Source organism: Dipodomys merriami, unplaced genomic scaffold (genome assembly GCF_024711535.1).
Source record: "Dipodomys merriami isolate MVZ:Mamm:240054 unplaced genomic scaffold, mDipMer1.0.p SCAF_1, whole genome shotgun sequence".
NCBI lineage: Eukaryota > Metazoa > Chordata > Mammalia > Rodentia > Heteromyidae > Dipodomys > Dipodomys merriami.
Genome location: NW_027202270.1, coordinates 5,665,971 through 5,683,807, shown reverse-complemented (window position 1 = coordinate 5,683,807; position 17,837 = coordinate 5,665,971). Strand labels below are relative to the sequence as shown.

General features: G+C 46.8%; 1 protein-coding gene across 3 annotated transcripts in view; it reads left to right on the top strand.

The window, feature by feature from the left end:
- The first annotated feature begins 392 nt into the window (after window positions 1–392).
- Atg16l1 (autophagy related 16 like 1) overlaps window positions 393–17,837 on the top strand; it is a 32,379-nt gene continuing 14,934 nt past the window's right edge. Inside the window, exons 1-10 of one of the 3 annotated variants that reach the window (XM_070014351.1) lie at window positions 393–654; window positions 7,390–7,483; window positions 9,149–9,254; window positions 10,140–10,213; window positions 10,888–11,139; window positions 13,181–13,246; window positions 15,240–15,326; window positions 16,048–16,104; window positions 16,336–16,386; window positions 16,956–17,058. In XM_070014351.1, the coding sequence (XP_069870452.1) occupies window positions 540–654; window positions 7,390–7,483; window positions 9,149–9,254; window positions 10,140–10,213; window positions 10,888–11,139; window positions 13,181–13,246; window positions 15,240–15,326; window positions 16,048–16,104; window positions 16,336–16,386; window positions 16,956–17,058 (1,005 nt within the window). In that variant the 5' untranslated portion in view covers window positions 393–539. The remainder of the gene's footprint in view (window positions 655–7,389; window positions 7,484–9,148; window positions 9,255–10,139; window positions 10,214–10,887; window positions 11,140–13,180; window positions 13,247–15,239; window positions 15,327–16,047; window positions 16,105–16,335; window positions 16,387–16,955; window positions 17,059–17,837) is intronic. The other 2 variants (XM_070014386.1, XM_070014476.1) reach the window with 2 other exon arrangements.

The following is a 17,837-nucleotide window of genomic DNA, read 5'->3' as shown; positions in this document are numbered from 1 at the left end:
TGTGGCTCAGGAGGTGGAGCGCTCGCCTTGAGCTGAAGAGCTGAGGGACAGCGCCAGGCCCAGAGTTCAGGCCCCACTTAAGCAAAGCTCAAGAACAGCGCCCACGCTGATTTCAAACCTTAGGAAGCCCCTCCTCCCCGCAAATAAATGTGGCACAGGCTGACATAAGCAACCCCTTCCCCAGCAAGAACGTCAGCGTCGGACTAACTGCGGGGCCAGGACGCCTCCCGGCGGCCGCCACCACTTCCCGACACTTCCGGCTTCTGGATGACGTCACCAGCCAGCGCCCGGAGACCACACCAGCCACGTGAATGCGTGCGGCATTCTACGTCGGGCCGGAAGGCGGGCCTTCCTGCCCTCGCCAAAACCATTTCCTGCAGCCGCCGGAAGAAGTCCTCGGCGGCCTCAGGCGGCCCGCGCGTGGAGGTGCGGAGCCGAGCGGCTGACTCCCGGCGCCTGCCGGCCCCCTCATGCAGCGAGGAGCATCCCGCCGTCGCCGCTAGAACTGGAGGCGCTAAGGCGCCAGGGCAGCGTTCGATATGTCGTCGGGCCTCCGAGCTGCCGACTTCCCCCGGTGGAAGCGCCACATCGCGGAGGAGCTGCGGCGCCGGGACCGGCTGCAGAGGCAGGCGTTCGAGGAGATCATTCTGCAGTGTGAGCGCACGGGCGGGCGCTGGGAGCGGGGCTGGGGCCGGCGGGCGCTGGGAGCGGGCAGGCCGGGGCCGGGGCCGAGTGGGGGCCGGGGCCGGCGGGCGCTGGGAGCGGGCGGGCCGGGAGCGGGGCCGAGTGGGGGCCGGGGCCGACGGGCGGGCCGGGAGCGGGGCCGGGGCCGAGTGGGGGCCGGGGCCGGCGGGCGGGCCGGGAGCGGGGCCGGGGCCGAGTGGGGGCCGGGGCCGGCGGGCGGGCCGGGAGCGGGCGGGCCGGGACCGAGTGGGGGCCGGGGCCGAGTGGGGGCCGGGGCCGGCGGGCGGGCCGGGAGCGGGGCCGGGGCCGAGTGGGGGCCGGGGCCGGCGGGCGCTGGGAGCGGGCGGGCCGGGAGCGGGGCCGAGTGGGGGCCGGGGCCAGCGGGCGCTGGGAGCGGGCGGGCCGGGACCGGGACCGAGTGGGGGCCGGGGCCGGCGGGCGCTGGGAGCGGGCGGGCCGGGAGCGGGGCCGAGTGCCGGCCGGCGCCGTGCGGGCATGGAGCCCGACCGAGGAGGGGGCCAGAGAAAGAGCCCCCTGCGCTGACGGCCGCGCGCAAGGCGGCCGCCCCGGCTCTCGGCGCTGGGGACGCACCCCGCGCGTCTTGAGGATATTTTTTCCACCTTCTTTCACTTTGCCCTCGGGCGCGAGTGTGGACGGTTCTCCTGCTGAGCTACCAGTAAATGTCGCCCAGTGCTTAACGCGCCGTGAGACTGGCTGCGGAAACATCTCGTGTTGGGGCAGGAATTACTTTGAAGAATTAACATTTTCTAAGGGTCATAGAATGTGAGGTTTTGATTTCTCAGGTCTCTCCCTTGACTCCTCTTCGGTGTTCTTTGACTATATATTCTGAATCTTAGCGTTAATTGGGACATGATTGCTCCATTTTATGATTGTTGTTGCTGCTGGTGTGCGTGTGTGCGCTGGCATTTGGATTTGAACTCAGATCTTTGAGCTTTATTTAGCTCAGCTTTTTACGCGTGTGGCTGTCGTTCAGCTACTTGAGCCACGCCCTCCAGCGCATACCTAGCCACTTTGCTTTATTTGAAAATTTTCAGTGACAAATAGGGTTTCCGTATGCTCTTGCAATATAAGGATACCAAAAAAAAAAAAAAAAACACTTTTGTTCCAGTCTAGTGAGAATTTCTGTGCTTCATCTTTTTAAAAGGGGGCTTGGGCACTATCCTTGAGCTTTTTCCGCTTACGGCTAGCCCTCTACCACTTTGAGCCACAGTGCCACTTCCCGGTCTTCTGGTGGTTCATTGGAGATTAGATAGAGTCATGGATTTTCCTGCCCAGGCTGGCTTTGAACCGCGATAATCAGATCTCAGATTCTTGAGTACCTAGATCACAGACATGAACCACCAGTACCCGGTTCTAGGGTTTATTCCTTATTTGTATTTCAGAAGCAGAGGAAGTCTCACTTGCTCAAAACATTCCCTCCCAGATTACATAAATCCAGTTGGCAAAGCTTATTCCATATTCTGTATCTTTTTTCCACTCAGGGCTGGCACTCTTATCATTGAGCCACAGCCCCATGTCCTGGTTTTTGGTGGTTAATTGAAGATAAAAGTCTCAGGACTTTGTTGCCCAAGCTTGTTTTGGATTGTGATCCTCAGAACTCAGTAGCTAGGATTGTAGGCATGAGCCACTGGTGCTTGGTTTATCTGTACTCTTTAAATTAAATTGGGTTAGAGGTTTGACTAACCCCTTACTGACCTCTTCACTTAAAGCTTTCTGAGTCTAGTTGGGCATATCTATAAACTATAAATCAAGAATGAAGCATGATCTGTCTGCTTCAGTGGAGTTTTTATAAGTGCTTTGAAAACTTATAATAGTGTGTAAAGATATGGTGCTGCCAATTTCATAAACACAAGTTGAGTGTTTATTTGCATTTCAAAGTGGGTGTCATGCAGGCTGTTGTAGAGTACTTTTGCAGTCCTAGCACTTGGAGAATCTGAGACAGGAGGATTGAAAATTCTAGGCCAACTTGGACTCTATATTAGGACCCTGGTGGCTTGTGGTTTTGATTTTTTTAAAAACATTGTTATTATAGGGGCTGGGAAGGTGGCTCAGTGGTAGAGTGCTTGCCTTGCATGCATGAGGCCCTGGGTTCAATTCCTCAGCACCACATAAGCAGAAAAAAGCTGGAAGTGGCGCTGTGGCTCAAGTGGTAGAGCACTAGCCTTGAGCTGAAGAGCTGAGGGACAGTGCCCAGGCCCAGAGTTCGGGCCCCACGACTGGCAAAAAAAAAAAAAAAAAAGAATAAAAAAAAACATTGTTATTATAAAGGTGATCTATAGAAGAGTTACAGTTCCATAAGTCAGGAAATGGAGTAGCATGAATGATGGGCTGAAGAATGAATGGAAATGAGAGAGCACGGGCTGGGAATGTATGTGGCTTAGTGGTAGAGTGCTTGCCTAGGATGCATGAAGCCCAGGGTTTGATAACTTGGTACCACATAAAAAGAAAAAAGCTGCAAGTAGAGCTGTGGCTCAAGTGGTAGAGGGCTATCCTTGAGCACAGAAAGGCTCAGGGACAGAGCGCAGGCCTTGAATTCAGTCCCCAGGACTGGAAAAACAAGAAAAGGAAATGAGAGCACACATACTTAATCAGCACCGGATTAGTGAACAATGCCTGCCCACTCTACTCAGGAAGCTGAGATCTGGGGACCACTGAAGCCAGCTGAGCAGGAATCTAAAGAACCCCCTTCCTCTGCACCCCATCCCCCCAGCCAGAAATGCCAGAAATGGCATTCTGGCTCACCTGGCAGAGCACTAGCCCTGAGCAAAAGAAGCTCAGGGACAGTACCCAGGCCCTCAGTCCAAACCCCAGGACTCACCCCCCCCCTCCCTCTCCCTGTGTCCCCCCTCCCTCTGCCTCTCCCTCCCCCCCCTCTTTCACACACACACACACACACACACACACACACACACACACACACACACACACACACACACACACACACACACACACACACACACACACACACACACACACACACACACTCTTTAGGCCAGAGAACTGAATAGGTGGGGAAATTATTTCTAGTTTGTGAAATGCCACGGTCCCTTCATTCTAGTCTTCCAAGCCAGTTAGGTTGGGTACCCTCCATCAACCAAGATTTCCTGCCTGATTTTGAAGGGAAAGATGAAAAGAGGCTGTGTGGATAGAGGCATCTCCCTGACTAGTCTTCTCTGGGGGGGAGGGGGGAGAGAACTTTTAGGGAAGAGGCTTTTTGAGTGCGTCACGTCGTTCGTTCATTCATTCATTCATTGTGCAATATTGGGGCTTGAACTTTGGGCCTTGTGCTCTCATTTAGTTTTCTCCTTTCAAGATTGGTGCTCTACTGTTTGTATCATGCCACCACTTCCAGCTCTTTGCTGGTTAATTGGAGATAAAAAGCTGTCTGGGCTGGGGTTGAACCTTAGTTCTCAGATGTCAGCCAATGGCCCCTTGAATAGCTAGGATTACAGGTGTGATCTTTATATCCTTTCAAAGTCTTAAAAGTTTTCACAGAGTATCTAGCTAGAACATTTTTTCTCTTTGGTGCTGATCTTATGGCTTGAACTTAGGGCCTAAGTGCTCTTGCACAAGGCTAGTGCTCCATCCACTACTTGGGACACCTCTGGCTTTTTGGTGGTTAACTGGAGATAATGGTCTCATTGAATTTCTGGCCAAGGTTGATTGAACCTGATCCTCTGATCTGTCTTACTAGTAGTTAGTATTATAGGCCCCTGCCACCAACCTCTTGACATTTTGGAAGTCCTAAAACCCTTTGGCATTGAGTTTTAAAGCTTTCTTGGTCATAATATCCAAGGGCAGAAGACTTCCCTGTTCACATTTGCTTCCATTCAACTAATACAGAGAAAAGATTGTGCTCAGCACTTCCATTTTCTGATATCAAGGAGAAATGAGACTATCAGGCAACAGAGGCTCACTCCTGTAATCATGGCTGTAATCCAGAGGATCTAGGTTCAAAGCCAGCCTTAGTAGGAAATTCCATCTCCAAAATAACCAGCAAATAGCAGGGCTGGAAAATAGTTCAACTAGTAGAATGCCAGCCAATCAAATCAGCTGGGCTTTTAACAGAACTAGCTTAAATGTAGGCACAAATTGTTAGAAAACATTTGTAATCTTGGGAATTACAAGAATTTGCATGGACCTTCCTCAAAAGTGGCAGTTCTATTGAACTCCCTTTGTCAATTTCTTTTTTCCTTGGGGATATTGATGCCCAAAGGGTGGCACTTTGACCTGCTGAACTTGAAAAACCATTCAAAATATACACTTATCTCTAATCCTCTGTTGTTCCTCCTCTTTCCCCCCCCCCAACAAGGGTGGAGTTCCCTTATCAGCTGAGAAAAATTTTCCAAAGAAGTAGAAACAATTGTTTTAAACTCCTATCTATAAAAGGGACTTAAGGGCTGGGAAGGTGGCTCAGTGGTAGAGCGCTTGCCATGAGGCTCTGGGTTCGATTCCTCAGCACCACATAAGCAGGGAAAAAAAGCCGGAAGTGGCGCTGTGGCTCAAGTGGTAGAGTGCTAGCCTTGAGCTGAAGAGCTGAGGGACAGTACCCAGGCTCTGAGTTCAGGCCCCATGACCGGACCAAAAAAAAAAATAAATAAAAGGGACTTGAGGCTTTATCTATTCTGGAGATACCTTCTAGAGATTTCCTGGGAAATACCTTGTCTGGCTGCACCTTAATCATTTCCTTCACTGAGAATTAGGGAATGTAAGCTTCAACTTCTGGCCTCTTTGTATGACTCCACATTAACAAGTTTGTTAGGCTTTTTTTCCCTCTCTTTTTTTTGCTGGTTGTGGGGCTTGAACTCAGCCTGCATGCTGTCCTTCAGCTCTTCAGCTCAAGGTGAGCACTCTACCATTTGAGCCACAGTACCACTTCTGGTTTTTTGGTGGTTTATTGGAGATATGAGTCCCCAGAAATTTCCTGTCCGGGCTGGCTTTGAACTGTGATCCTCAGATCTGGGGCCTCCAGAGTAGCTAAAATTATGGGCGTGAGCCACAGGGGCCTAGCATGCTTTCTCTTGTTTCAAACCCATTCATGATTGCAGGAAAGGGCTGACCCTTTGCAAGCTGTCCTTGTTGGCCAGTGTGCCTCACCCTCATAAGCATACCTCCTTTCTTTTGAATTCTGATACTATTTCCCTGCCATGTTTCGTATGCTTAGAATGTAAACTTTTTCTTTTTTCTGACTCTTGAGTGTTTTATGTTTGGCAAGTAAATATCTACCCAGTTACCTGAGCAAGGAAGGTCTGCCTATTTATTTATCAGATCAAATCTGTCCATGTGATTGTTTCTACAGTCTCTTACTTCAATGGAAAAAGTGTGAATTTCTTGTCTTGCGCTTTGATATGTTGGCTCCAAATTTCATTTCCAGTCACTTCCCAGACAACTGATTTTCTTAATGCTTGGACCATCATCTTCCTTTAAACCTAGTTCTAATGCCTGTGAAACCGTCCATGAAAATGACATTCAAAAAACAGGCCAAATTTGCCACTGGCATTATGGAAGTCATTCTACTCCATGCCTTTTAATAATGAGCCTCATTAGATGTGAACTTAGGATCTCTGAGTTGTATTTCCATTTGTAGTATCCTGATGTAAACAAAACAAAACTCAATATTGAAACTAGGTTCCATCCCTGTATTCCCAGCCATAAGGGAGAGTCAGGCAGAAGGATTATGAGTTAAGGCCAGACCTAGGCCACAATAGTAATGAGACCCTGTCTTAAAGCAATATGGAATGAAAATAAAGAGGTCAGGGATATAGCTCATGTGGTTGACATTTTCCTGTACATACATTACTTCAGGTTTAATACCTAGCACCAGAGAGATAGAGAGTGGAAGCGGGGAAGGAAAGGAAGGAAATAAAGAAGGAAAATGGTTAAAGCTATCAAAATACTGTAAAGTAGTATATTACTTAAAGGTACATAGCATTTCACTTTGTCATTGTGTTTTGTTTTACTCTCAAGTCAGAAAAGATGATTTTGAAAGTGGAAAGCAATTTCAACTCCTTTAATAGAAGGTCCTTCTTGAAAGTGTTTATCTACAGGAAACTATGACTGGGCTGCCCAAACTAAGAATCAACCAAGAAATTTGTGTTCCTACATCATTACAATAGGTGACAGAGTACTTCATATTTAATTTGTAATAAAAATGAATCCTACCCAGGTGATCCTATGGTAATTTTTTGGGGGGGAGGGGGTCCGGTCGTGGGGCCTGGACTCTGGGCCTGGGCACTGTCCCTCAGCTCTTCAGCCCAAGGCTAGCACTCTACCACTTGAGCTACAGTGCCACTTCCGGCTTTTTTTTTCCTGCTTATGTGGTGCTGAGGAATCGAACCCAGGGCCTCATGCATGCAAGGCAAGCGCTCTACCACTGAGTCACCTTCCCAGCCCATTCTATGGTAATTTTTAAGCCCAAGTTTTATAATTATAACTATGCTGTGATAACTTCCACAATTTTTTTGGGGGGGGGGGTCCGGTTGTGGGGCCTGAACTCTGGGCCTGGGCGCTGTCCCTCAGCTCTTCAGATCAAGGCTAGCGCTCTACCACTTGAGCCACAGTGCCACTTCCAGCTTTTTTCTTTTTGCTTATGTGGTGCTGAGGAATTGAACCCAGGGCCTCAGGCATGCAAGGCAAGCATTCTACTACTGAGCTGCTGTGATAACTTGATTTATGTATTTATAGATAACAAGTTGCTGGAGAAATCGGATCTTCATTCAGTGTTGGCCCAAAAGCTACAACCTGAAAAGCATGACACACCAAACAGGCATGAGATAAGGTATTTGCAAACTAACCTATTTTGTTTCTCCTTGTTTGAAATTGAAATTTGTTTTGATTCTGTTGTCGCTTCTCTGAAAACAAATACTTTTTCTGTGCTTTAGTTTTTGCCAGTTCCTTTTAAATAAGGGCTGCTAAAAGTAACTGAAGTGGCTTTATCAGTACAATGTTCTCAGCTTGACAAATGTCTTTTCTTTCTTTTTTCTTTTTTTTGGTTGGTTGTGGGGCTTGAACTTGGCTTGGGTACCATCCCTGAGCCTCTTAGTGATGAAGGTTAGTGCTCTACCACTTGAGCCACAGTGCCACTAACAGTTTTTGATTGGTTTATTGGAGATGAGTCTCTCTGGGACTTTTCTGCCCTGGCTGGCTTTGAACCACAATCTTTAGATCTTAGCCTCCTGAGTAGCTAGGATTATAGGTGTGAACCACCAGTGCCTGCTCAGCATGAGAAATTTATTTTGGGGGGGGGTGTCCAGTCGTGGGGCCTGAACTCTTGGCCTGGGCGCTGTCCCTCAACTCTTCAGCTCAAGGAAGGCTAGCATTCTACCTCTTGAGCCACAGTGCCACTTCCAGCTTTTTTTCTTTTTGCTTATGTGGTACTGAGGAATCAAACCCAGGGCCTCATGCATGCAAGGCAAGTGCTCTACCACTGAGCCACCTTCCCAGCCCCGGGAAATTTCTTAAGTCCAGTTCATATAGCAACCTTGGGCTAACTTCTAACCAACTACGGTTCATTCTGTGTGTGTTAGCACATGTAAATATATGTGTGCATGCCTGTTCTAGGGCTTAGGCACTATTCCTGAGCTTTTTGCACTCTACCACTTGACCCACACCTTCACTTCCACATTTGTATGCTGTCTGTGCCAGTCCTGGTGTCCAACTGCAGTCCTCAAGATCTCAGCCTCCTGAGTAGCTAGGATTATAGGCATGAGCCCCTAGTACTCAGCTCAGGGTTTACTCACCCCCCCACCCCAGTCCTGGGAATTGAACTCGGGGCCTGGGCATTTTCCCTGGACTTCTTTTATTCAAGGCTAACACTACTATTTGAGCCACAGCACCACTTCTGGCTTTTTATATTTATGTGTTACTGAGGAATCAAACCCAGCGCTTCATGCATGTTAGGCAAGCAGTCTACTTCTAAGTCCTGGGGCTGGAACTCAGGGTCTGGGCCCTGTTCCTGAGTCCTTTTTGCTCAAGACTCATGCTCTATCACTTGAGCTACAGCTCTGCTTCTGGCTTTTTTGTGGTTAAAGGAACAAGTTGGACTTGCCTGCCCATGCTAGCTTTGAACCTTGATCCTCAGATTTCAGCCTCCTGAGCAGTTAGTATTACAGGTATGAGCCACCAATCTCCAGCTGTCCATGAGACTCTTATCTGTAAGTAACTATCCAAAAAAAAAAAGCCAAAAGTGGAGCTGTGGCTTAAGTGGTAGAGCATTAGCTTTGAGCAAAAAGAACTCAGGGTCAGACACTTGGGAACCCCCCCCAAAACAAACAAACTGAAAGCTATACTTCATCAAAATAACTTAGGTGGGTTTGTCCTAATGCTTGCATATTTGGTAGGTTTATATGGGAACAGTGGCCTTTACCACTATAACATGTATGTTCTTTTTGCACATTGCACTTAGTAATGATAAGAACCAGTTACATTTTGTCTGGTGGTTTAGCCCCGGACACGATGGTACATGGAGTGACCATATTCGACAAGAGATGTCCCAGCTGCGGATTAAGCACCAGGAAGAACTGACTGAACTACACAAGAAACGTGGGGAGGTAAAAGAGCCCTTCTGCCCATCTGTCCTTTGCTCTCTCCAAGGTCTTATGGGGAATGGGAGGGTGGACAGTCACTTCTGAGGATTGGTAGTAATCTTGCTACATTCTGCATACAAGATTTGAGAGTGTAAGTGGGGAAAACCAAAAGAAACCACTAGACACTGAGGTCCCAGCAAGAGGTTTACTAGAGCCAGACCACACTGTTGTTATGTTCCACAGTGTGACAAAGAAAGGAAGCTTAGAAGAGCAAAAAAGCTGACTGCTTGGGCGCCTCTGAGTTCTTATTAAACCCTCATCAAGCTTTTGAGTGTGAACCCTCCAGTTTCAGAAGGGGATAGTTCAAGGAGTTGAGTTCTAGCTATGTGTAACCTGGATGGTGATCTCCTCCACCCCATTCTTTCCTAGTTGTGGGGCTTGAACTGGGTACTGTCCCTCACCTCTTTGTTTTTGCTCAAGGCTAGCTCTCTACCATTTTGTTTCACAGTGCCACTTCCAGTTTTCTGGTGGTCTATTGGAGATGAGTGTCTCACAGACTGTCCTGCCCTTAGATCTCAGCCTCCTGAGTAGCTTACAGATGTGAGCCACCAGCAAGCACCTGGCTTAGGATGGTGGTCTTAAGGGAGAGCTCCAGCTGAGGGAATACTGTCTTGTCATCGATTCAGTTGAGTTGCGGTTTGATTGAAGCCAGAAGCTGGAGGTCACTTAGAACTGTTCACCATTACCCATGCTTCTCTCCACAGAGCAGAAGATAGCTACAAGCCACATCTCCACGGGACCTTTCTTCTTACCTTTCCCCACCCCTACTCTTATGAATTGCCTAATTCACCCAGTATGTAATTTCTAAGTGAGATCCTAAAATCTTATGAGAGTGTTCTTTATTTCCAGTTAGCTCAGTTGGTGATCGACTTGAATAACCAAATGCAGCAGAAGGACAGGGAGATACAGATGAATGAAGCAAAGTGAGTAGATATTACATCTACTTGAGGCCCGCCTGTTGGGTCACACACACTGATTTGCTATACTCTTGAGTAAGGTCAATTGGTAGCCATACTGCACACAACAAGCACTTCATTACATACTTCACACAGATTTTGGGATACTTTCCTGTGAAAATCAAAGGCACAACCCTTAAGCCCCTAATATATAACTAACTGGAAGGAACTGGGCCAGTTGCCAGGTGAGTGTCCTAGGAGACTTAATTCTTCTCCATGGCCACTGTGTGGGGATGGTAGTGTCTTCCTGTGGTGGGGAGGGGAGACATTGTGATACCTGAGTGCATGAACCTTGGCATAAGTGGCAAATGTGTTTGATCAGGGAGAAGCCCAGCAGTCAGAGAAATGGTAGTCTAGCATACTACAGCTGGGGGCCTTACAAGTCCCTTCACCAATCTAAACACCCAGAGCTTCCCTTACTCCAGTCCTTCTGTCTTGAATGGTGCTAAGACTAGTTATTCATGGTCAAGAGGACTCAGGGTGATTGCTAGTGGAATTGTTCTGCACACCATTGAGCCAGGCCTAGCATAGTGATTCATGTTCCTGCTGCTGAATTGAGCTCAACCATTTGGCACGTGGAGTTCTCTGGAGGTGGTGTAGGCCTCTGGCCAGGCACCACTCTTTTCATGTTGTGTTTCCAGAATTGCTGAGTGTTTGCAGACAATCTCTGATCTGGAGACGGAATGCCTGGACCTGCGCAGCAAGCTGCAGGACCTTGAGATAGCCAACCAGACCCTGAAGGACGAATATGACGCCCTGCAGATCACTTTTACTGCCTTGGAGGAGAAGCTGCGGAAAACTACAGAAGAGAACCAGGAGCTGGTCACTAGGTGGATGGCTGAGAAGGCCCAAGAAGCCAATCGCCTCAATGCAGAGAATGAGAAAGACTCCAGGTGGGATGTCCAGCTGTAGTCAGTGGGCTCCATGTTTTATGAAGGAGAACATAAGAAAAACAATGCTGGGAGTAAATGGTTCATACCTGTAATCCTAATTACTCAGGAGGCTGAGATCTTGAGGATCATGATTCAAAGCCTTCCTGAGCAGAGAAGTTCCTGTGAGACCCCTATCTCCAATTAACCACTCAAACTGGAAGTGGGGTTGTGTCTCAAGTGGTAGAGTACTAGCCTTGAGCAAAAGCGCTAAGGGAACAGTGCCCAGGCCCTGAGTTCAAGCTCACAACTAACAAAAATTAAAAAATAAAACCAGAACTGAGCCAGGTGCTGGTGGCTCATGCCTATAATTCTAGTTACTCAGAAAGCTGAGATCTTGGGATTGTGGCTTGAAGCCAGCCCAGGCAGGAAAGTCCATGAACCTCTTATCTCTAGTTAACCATTAGAAAGCTTGAAGTGGTACTGTGGCTCAAAGTTGGTAGAGCCTTGAGTGAAAAGCTCAGAGACTGCCCAGGCCCTGAGTTGAAGTCCTACAACTAACTAAAACAAAAAACATGGAAGAAAATTTCATTGATACCTGTGTTTTGGGCCAGTACTAGGGCTTGAGCTCAAGACCTCATTTTTCTTGCTCAGCTTTCTTGCTTACCGCTGGGGCTCTACCACTTGAGCCTTGCTCTAGTCACACTTCACTGGTTATCACTGGTTAATTAGAGATGAACTCTCAACAGATGGTCACTGCCTGGACTGGAGTCTTTTTTTGCCCCTTCCTGATTTTTTAGATTGCCTTAATTTGCCCTGAGGCTGATCTTGGACATTGACCCTCCTGTAGGATCTTGAAATTTTTTTTTTCTTGCCAGTCCTGGAACTGGAACTCAGGGCCTGGGTGCTGTCCCTGAGCCTCTTTCTTTTCAGGGCTCCACCACTTGAGCCACAGTGCCACTTCCAGCTTTTTTCTGAGAAGTTTATTGAAGATAAGATTCTTGTCATGGACTTTTCTGCCTGGGCTAGCTTCAAACTGTGATCCTCAGATCACAACCTCAGATCTCATCCTCCCATGGAGTTAGGATTACAGGCCTGAACCACCTCACCTACTAGATCTTGAGTTGTTTTTCTTTGGTCAGTTCTAGGGCTTGAACTGTGTCCTGAGCTCTTCAGCTCAGGGCAAATACTCTGCTACTTGAACCTGAGTAGGTAGGATTAGAGGCATGAGCCACCGCACCCAGCAGATCTTGAATTTTTTGAGGTGGAAAGGGGGCAATCTCAGATTTTGTCAGTCCTCACCTCCAGAGTAACTTGTATTACAGGAAGGTATTCTTCCCAATCCATTTGACTTTTTTGGGGGGGGGAGGTGGAGGATTGCTATAAGAACATCTGAATAAATTGGACTTTGGTGTGATTTGTCCTGTAAAATTTATAATTTGAGTCTTTTTTTTTGGTCTGGTTGTGGGGCCTGAACTCTGGGCCTGGGCGCTGTCCCTCAGCTCTTCAGCTCAAGGCTAGTGCTCTACCACCTGAGCCACAGCACCACTACCGGCTTTTTTTCTTTTTGCTTATGTGGCACTGAGGAATCGAACCCAGGGCCTCATGCATGCAAGGCAAGTGCTCTACCACTGAGCCACCTTCCCAGCCGATAATTTGAGTCCTTTACTAAAGAGTGTAGTGTACTTTTTTTTTTTTTGAGCTCTATACCCTCATCCCCCAAATTCTCAAGCAACTCTACATTTGAGAATTGTCACTAAAGAGCCCAGGTCTTGATTGGAACTCAAATGCTGAGTTTAATGTGGAGTTAAGGAGGTCTTCATAAAGAAGTGAAATGGCTGAGGACAGGAGAATGAGGAATAGTGTACAGTTGTCTCTGGGACTGATAGACTCCACACACCTGTGGAATTAAGTATTCAGGAAAACAATTAGTGTTTGTACTGAGCGTGTTTTAAATACACTGAATATTCAAATACATTTTCAGACTCCTCAGAGTTGTTTATTGAGAGTGAAAACCCTGTGCCTTTGGTAAGCAGAGGTAAATGATGTGCCTTTTCTCAAATAGGAGGCGTCAAGCCCGGCTGCAGAAAGAGCTTGCAGAAGCGGCAAAGGAGCCTCTGCCAGTTGAACAGTAAGTAGAGATAAGTGACCTGAAACTAACGTCCGGGCAGTTGCTTTAGCGATGCTTTTTTGGGCATTTGTGATTGTGAATTTACAAATAAAGTACTGAAAATGACCTCTGGCCATCTTTCAAATTAAGTACACAAAGATTTTTTTTTTTATTATTACAAAGATGATGTACAGAGGGGTTGCAGTTATATGATTTGGGGAAAGATTCTTTTTTTTTTTTTTTTTTTTTTGGGTCCGGTCATGGGACCTGAACTCTGGGCCTGGGCGCTGTCCCTCAGTTCTTCAGCTCAAGGCTAGCGCTCTACAGAGCACTTGAGCCACAGCGCCACTTCCGGCTTTTTTCTTTTTGCTTATGTGGTGCTGAGGAATCGAACCCAGGGCCCCATGAATGCAAGGCAAGCGCTCTACCACTGAGCCACCTTCCCAGCCCGGGGAAAGATTCTTAAAAGTAAAATTTGTTGGGCCAAAACTTTAATATATTCTCAAATATGTATTACCAAATTGCCTCTCAGAAGTTTTCCTGCGTAAACTCCTCAGCTGAGTCTGACTCTTCACTTCCTGTGCTGGGGACACCTCACTGCTTCCAGCTGTAATGGAGCCTGTCATCATGTAATTGTGCAGGGGTTCAGTTTTATTTTATTTATTTATTTTTTAATTTATTTAATTTTATTTATTTTTTTGGGGGTCCGGTCATGGGGCCTGAACTCTGGGCCTGGGCGCTGTCCCTCAGCTCTTCAGCTGGAGGCTAGCACTCTACTACTTGAGCCATAGTGCCACTTAGGGCTTTTTCTTTTCTTTTTGCAACTAGGATTAAAGGCCTCAGCCACTGGTACCTGACTATGTGATTTTATTTTTTTATTTTTTGCCAGTCCTAGGGCTTGAACTCAGGACCTGAGCACTGAGCACTATCCCTGAGTATCTGCGCAAAGCTAGCACTTTACCACTTGAGCCACAGTGCCACTTCTGGCTTTTCTGCTTATGTGGTACTGAGGAATCAAACCCAGAGCTTCATGCATACTAGGCAAGCATTCTACCACTAAGCCACATTTGCAGCCACTAAGGTAGGGTTGTTTTTTTTTTTTTTTTTTGGTTGGTCAGGGGGTCCCTGAACTCTGGGCCTGGGTGCTGTCCTTCAGCTCTGAGCCACAATGCCACTTCTGGCCTTTTCTGCTTATGTAGTGCTGAGGAATCGAACCCAGGGCCTCATGTATGCAAGGCAAGCAATCTACCACTGAGCCACCTTCCTGTGATAGGTTTTAAATAACAGCATTCGCTTTGTTATACTTTCTGTTGAAATGTATTTTGGTATATAATATGTGAATATGGCTCTCTTTTTAGGTTTCTGATTGTTTTTAAATGGAGAAGAATGATTTAGTTAAGCATCTTCCACCAACACATGCAGAAACAGAAGTTCTTTGTCAAATATTTGCTCTGGATGTCAGTGTAGGGGTGTATCCTGCCTTCTCAGATGTAGGAAACATTTCTTTTTTTTTTTGGTCGGTGTGGGACTTGAACTCAGGGCCTGAGCGCTGTCCCTGAGCCTTTTTGTACTCAAGAATAGTGCTCTATGGGCTGGGAAGGTGGCTCAGTGGTAGAACCCTTGCCTTGAAAGCATGAGGCCCTGGGTTCGATCCTCAGCACCACATAAGCAAAAAGAAAAAGGCCAGAAGTGGCGCTGTGGCTCAAGTGGTAGAGCACTAGCCTTGAGCTGAAGAGCTGAGGGACAGTGCCCAGGCCCAGAGTTCAGGCCCCACAACCGGACACCCCCCCACCCCCCAAAAAAATAGTGCTCTACCACTTGAGCCAGTATTTCTTTTCAAGTTTCTCTGGAATGGCACCTCTTCGTCTTGCTATTGTTCTTCAGTGAACTTCACCATTCCTGTCATGCCTAGTCTCATAGGATGTCTCAGTAGAAAATTACACTGACCTTTGCAGAACCGGTTAATTTCAAGCTCCTATTAGCCGATTAAGAGACTGACTTTTGATCTTTCCAGGGATGATGACATTGAAGTTATAGTGGATGAAACCTCAGACCATCCAGAGGAGACTTCTCCTGTGCGAACTGTCAGCAGAACAGCCACGTGAGTAGACAGGTTGGGTGGAGAAAGCTCACACAGCAATGTACACACACACAGCCATAAGAGGAGTATAGTCAGATGCATACAAGCCTGAATCCTCTTGATGAAATCCTTCCTCTTCTATGCCAGGTTTCTGGCCAGTCTTCCTGATTTCCCCTCCATTCACTAAGAATGGGCTCAAGGATTTTTTTTTTAAGTTTGCTAAAACAGTATTGAAAAGAATGGGTATTTGGTTTTAACACTCAGACTTTTTTGGGGTAGAGTTTCCTTGTCTGAGACTTTATTTCCAGTGAGATGATGATGATGATTTTGCCAGTCCTGGGGCTTGAACTCAGTGCCTGGGCATTCATTGTCCCTGAGATTCTTTTGCTCAACGCTACTTGGGCCACAGGGCTACTTGCGGCTTTTTTTGTTTATGTTGTACTAAGGAATCGAATCCAGGGCTTCATGTATGGTAGGCAGGCACTCTACCACTAAGCTACATTCCCAGCCCCGAGTGAAATTAATTTTATCCTAGGGAACCTTGTTTAAAACTTTGAGATTGGGTTTCCCCGTCTACTTTCCCACTATTCCCTGGTGGTTCAAATATTGTGTTCAGTTTCTCTCAGCTGGGATTTGGGAACTAAGTGGGAAATACGTTCCTGGGTACTTATTTTTATGGGCTGTTTTGATTATTTGGGCAAAATGTTTCTAAGGTTGTAAACCTATCCTCCCTCCTCTTTAGTAAGCGACTCTCGCAGCCTGCTGGAGGCCTTCTGGATTCTATCACTAATATCTTTGGGTAGGTTAGAAGACCTTCTCCTTTCCCTTTTAAAATGTGTATAAATATACCTAAGTATATGTACGTGTTTTGTTATTTAAGTGTACTCCAGGATTTCAGTGGTGCAGAAAATACAGATGCCTTAATTTTTTTTTATTTTTTTATTTTTATATTTTGGCTTTTCATTTAGCTTCCTTTTTTCTGCAACTTCCTTAATCTCGCTGCGTGCTGATCTCTGGCCTTTCTCTTTAGTCTGTCCGAGTCTCCCCTTTTGGGACATCATTCTCCTTCTGATGCTGCCAGGTGAAAATATTACCCTCTCTTAGCCCAGCATGTGAGTGTGGGTTGTTGATAATCTTGCTGATCACACTGCACTCTCTGCAATCATCAGGTGTCCACATGCTAACCAGGGCGCTTTGCATGCTTCCAGGAGTGAATGCTGGTAGCTCTCAAAGTCAGGCAGTCTGGACAGTTTTGAGCCCTTGTGAAGTCATCATGCACTTGGCACGCTTTCTCTTGGCATGCTTTTGACTGCCCACAAATACAAGCAGAGGGCGATTATAACTAGGCCATAGAAGCAATTGTTAAACAAGTTTAGAAAACGTCAGAGAACCATCTCTGAGCTACCTGTTGAAAATATTCTCTAGCAACTTACAGACAGGGTAAGTGATTTTGTTCAGGATTGTTTTTTAGTGTTGATTCAGAGCCCAGGACTTAGTGAGCCTGAGAGTAAGGTGTTCTGGCTCTCTTTCCTGTTACTACTTGGGGATGTTTCTGATTTTGCAAGTTTATCTTCGAGGCCATTCTGGAAGCTGGTGAACACTAAACTGAATTTAGTCCCGTCTAATGTCTGCCTTTGTGTTGTTCTTTAGGAGACGTTCTGTCTCTTCCTTCCCGGTCCCCCAGGACAATATGGATGCTCATCCTGCCTCTGGTAAAGACGCGAGGGTACCAACCACTGCTGTGTGTGTCTTTGTGAGTGCACTTCTTGTTCATACGTTCTAAGTGTGCAGTGGTAGCAGGGACTGAAACTAACCAATCCTTTCTAGGGTTACAGCTAGACTTAGAGTTGCTTCACTTACATCAGGCCTTTAGACCCGCAGGCTCTGTTGCATGTGAAGAATGACTACATTGTGCATAGTTAGCTTCAGAGCAGAGAATTTATTCTAGCCATCCTGGGTAACAGTGGGATAAGAGAAAGGATTGGTAACACCAGGGGTACAGAAAAGGAAAAACAAATGGAATGGTGAGAAATCTGAAAGTTACAGTTATTGTAACCAGTTAGCTCCAATTTAGAGTGAGTGTAGCAGGACACCTGTTGGTTTAGTAAGTTAAACCCTTACTTGTATGTCTTTTAACTATAAGAATGTAACTGGATGCAGGAACAATGCTATGCAGAAGCCACTCTGATACCAGAACTGTCTAAACTGTCTAAAGTTTAGAGCAGGATCCTGGCATTAATCAGATCAGCATCCCACCTAAATAATTGAGCCAGCATAGGGAAGCATGGAATATTTAGCTCAGAGCTGGTAGAGGACTGACGAGGAACAACATGAGTAGAACCCAGTTATTCCAGAGGCTGAGAGGAGAAAGGTAGAAGTGGAGCTCTGGCTCAAGTGTAGAGTGCCAGCTTTGAGTGGAAAAAGCCAACCAAAATGAGAGGCATTGCATTCAAGCCCCATTACTGGAACGGAAAAAAATTAGCAGAACCCAAAGTTAAACTGCAGTTAAGAACTGTTACTTGGGCTGGGAAG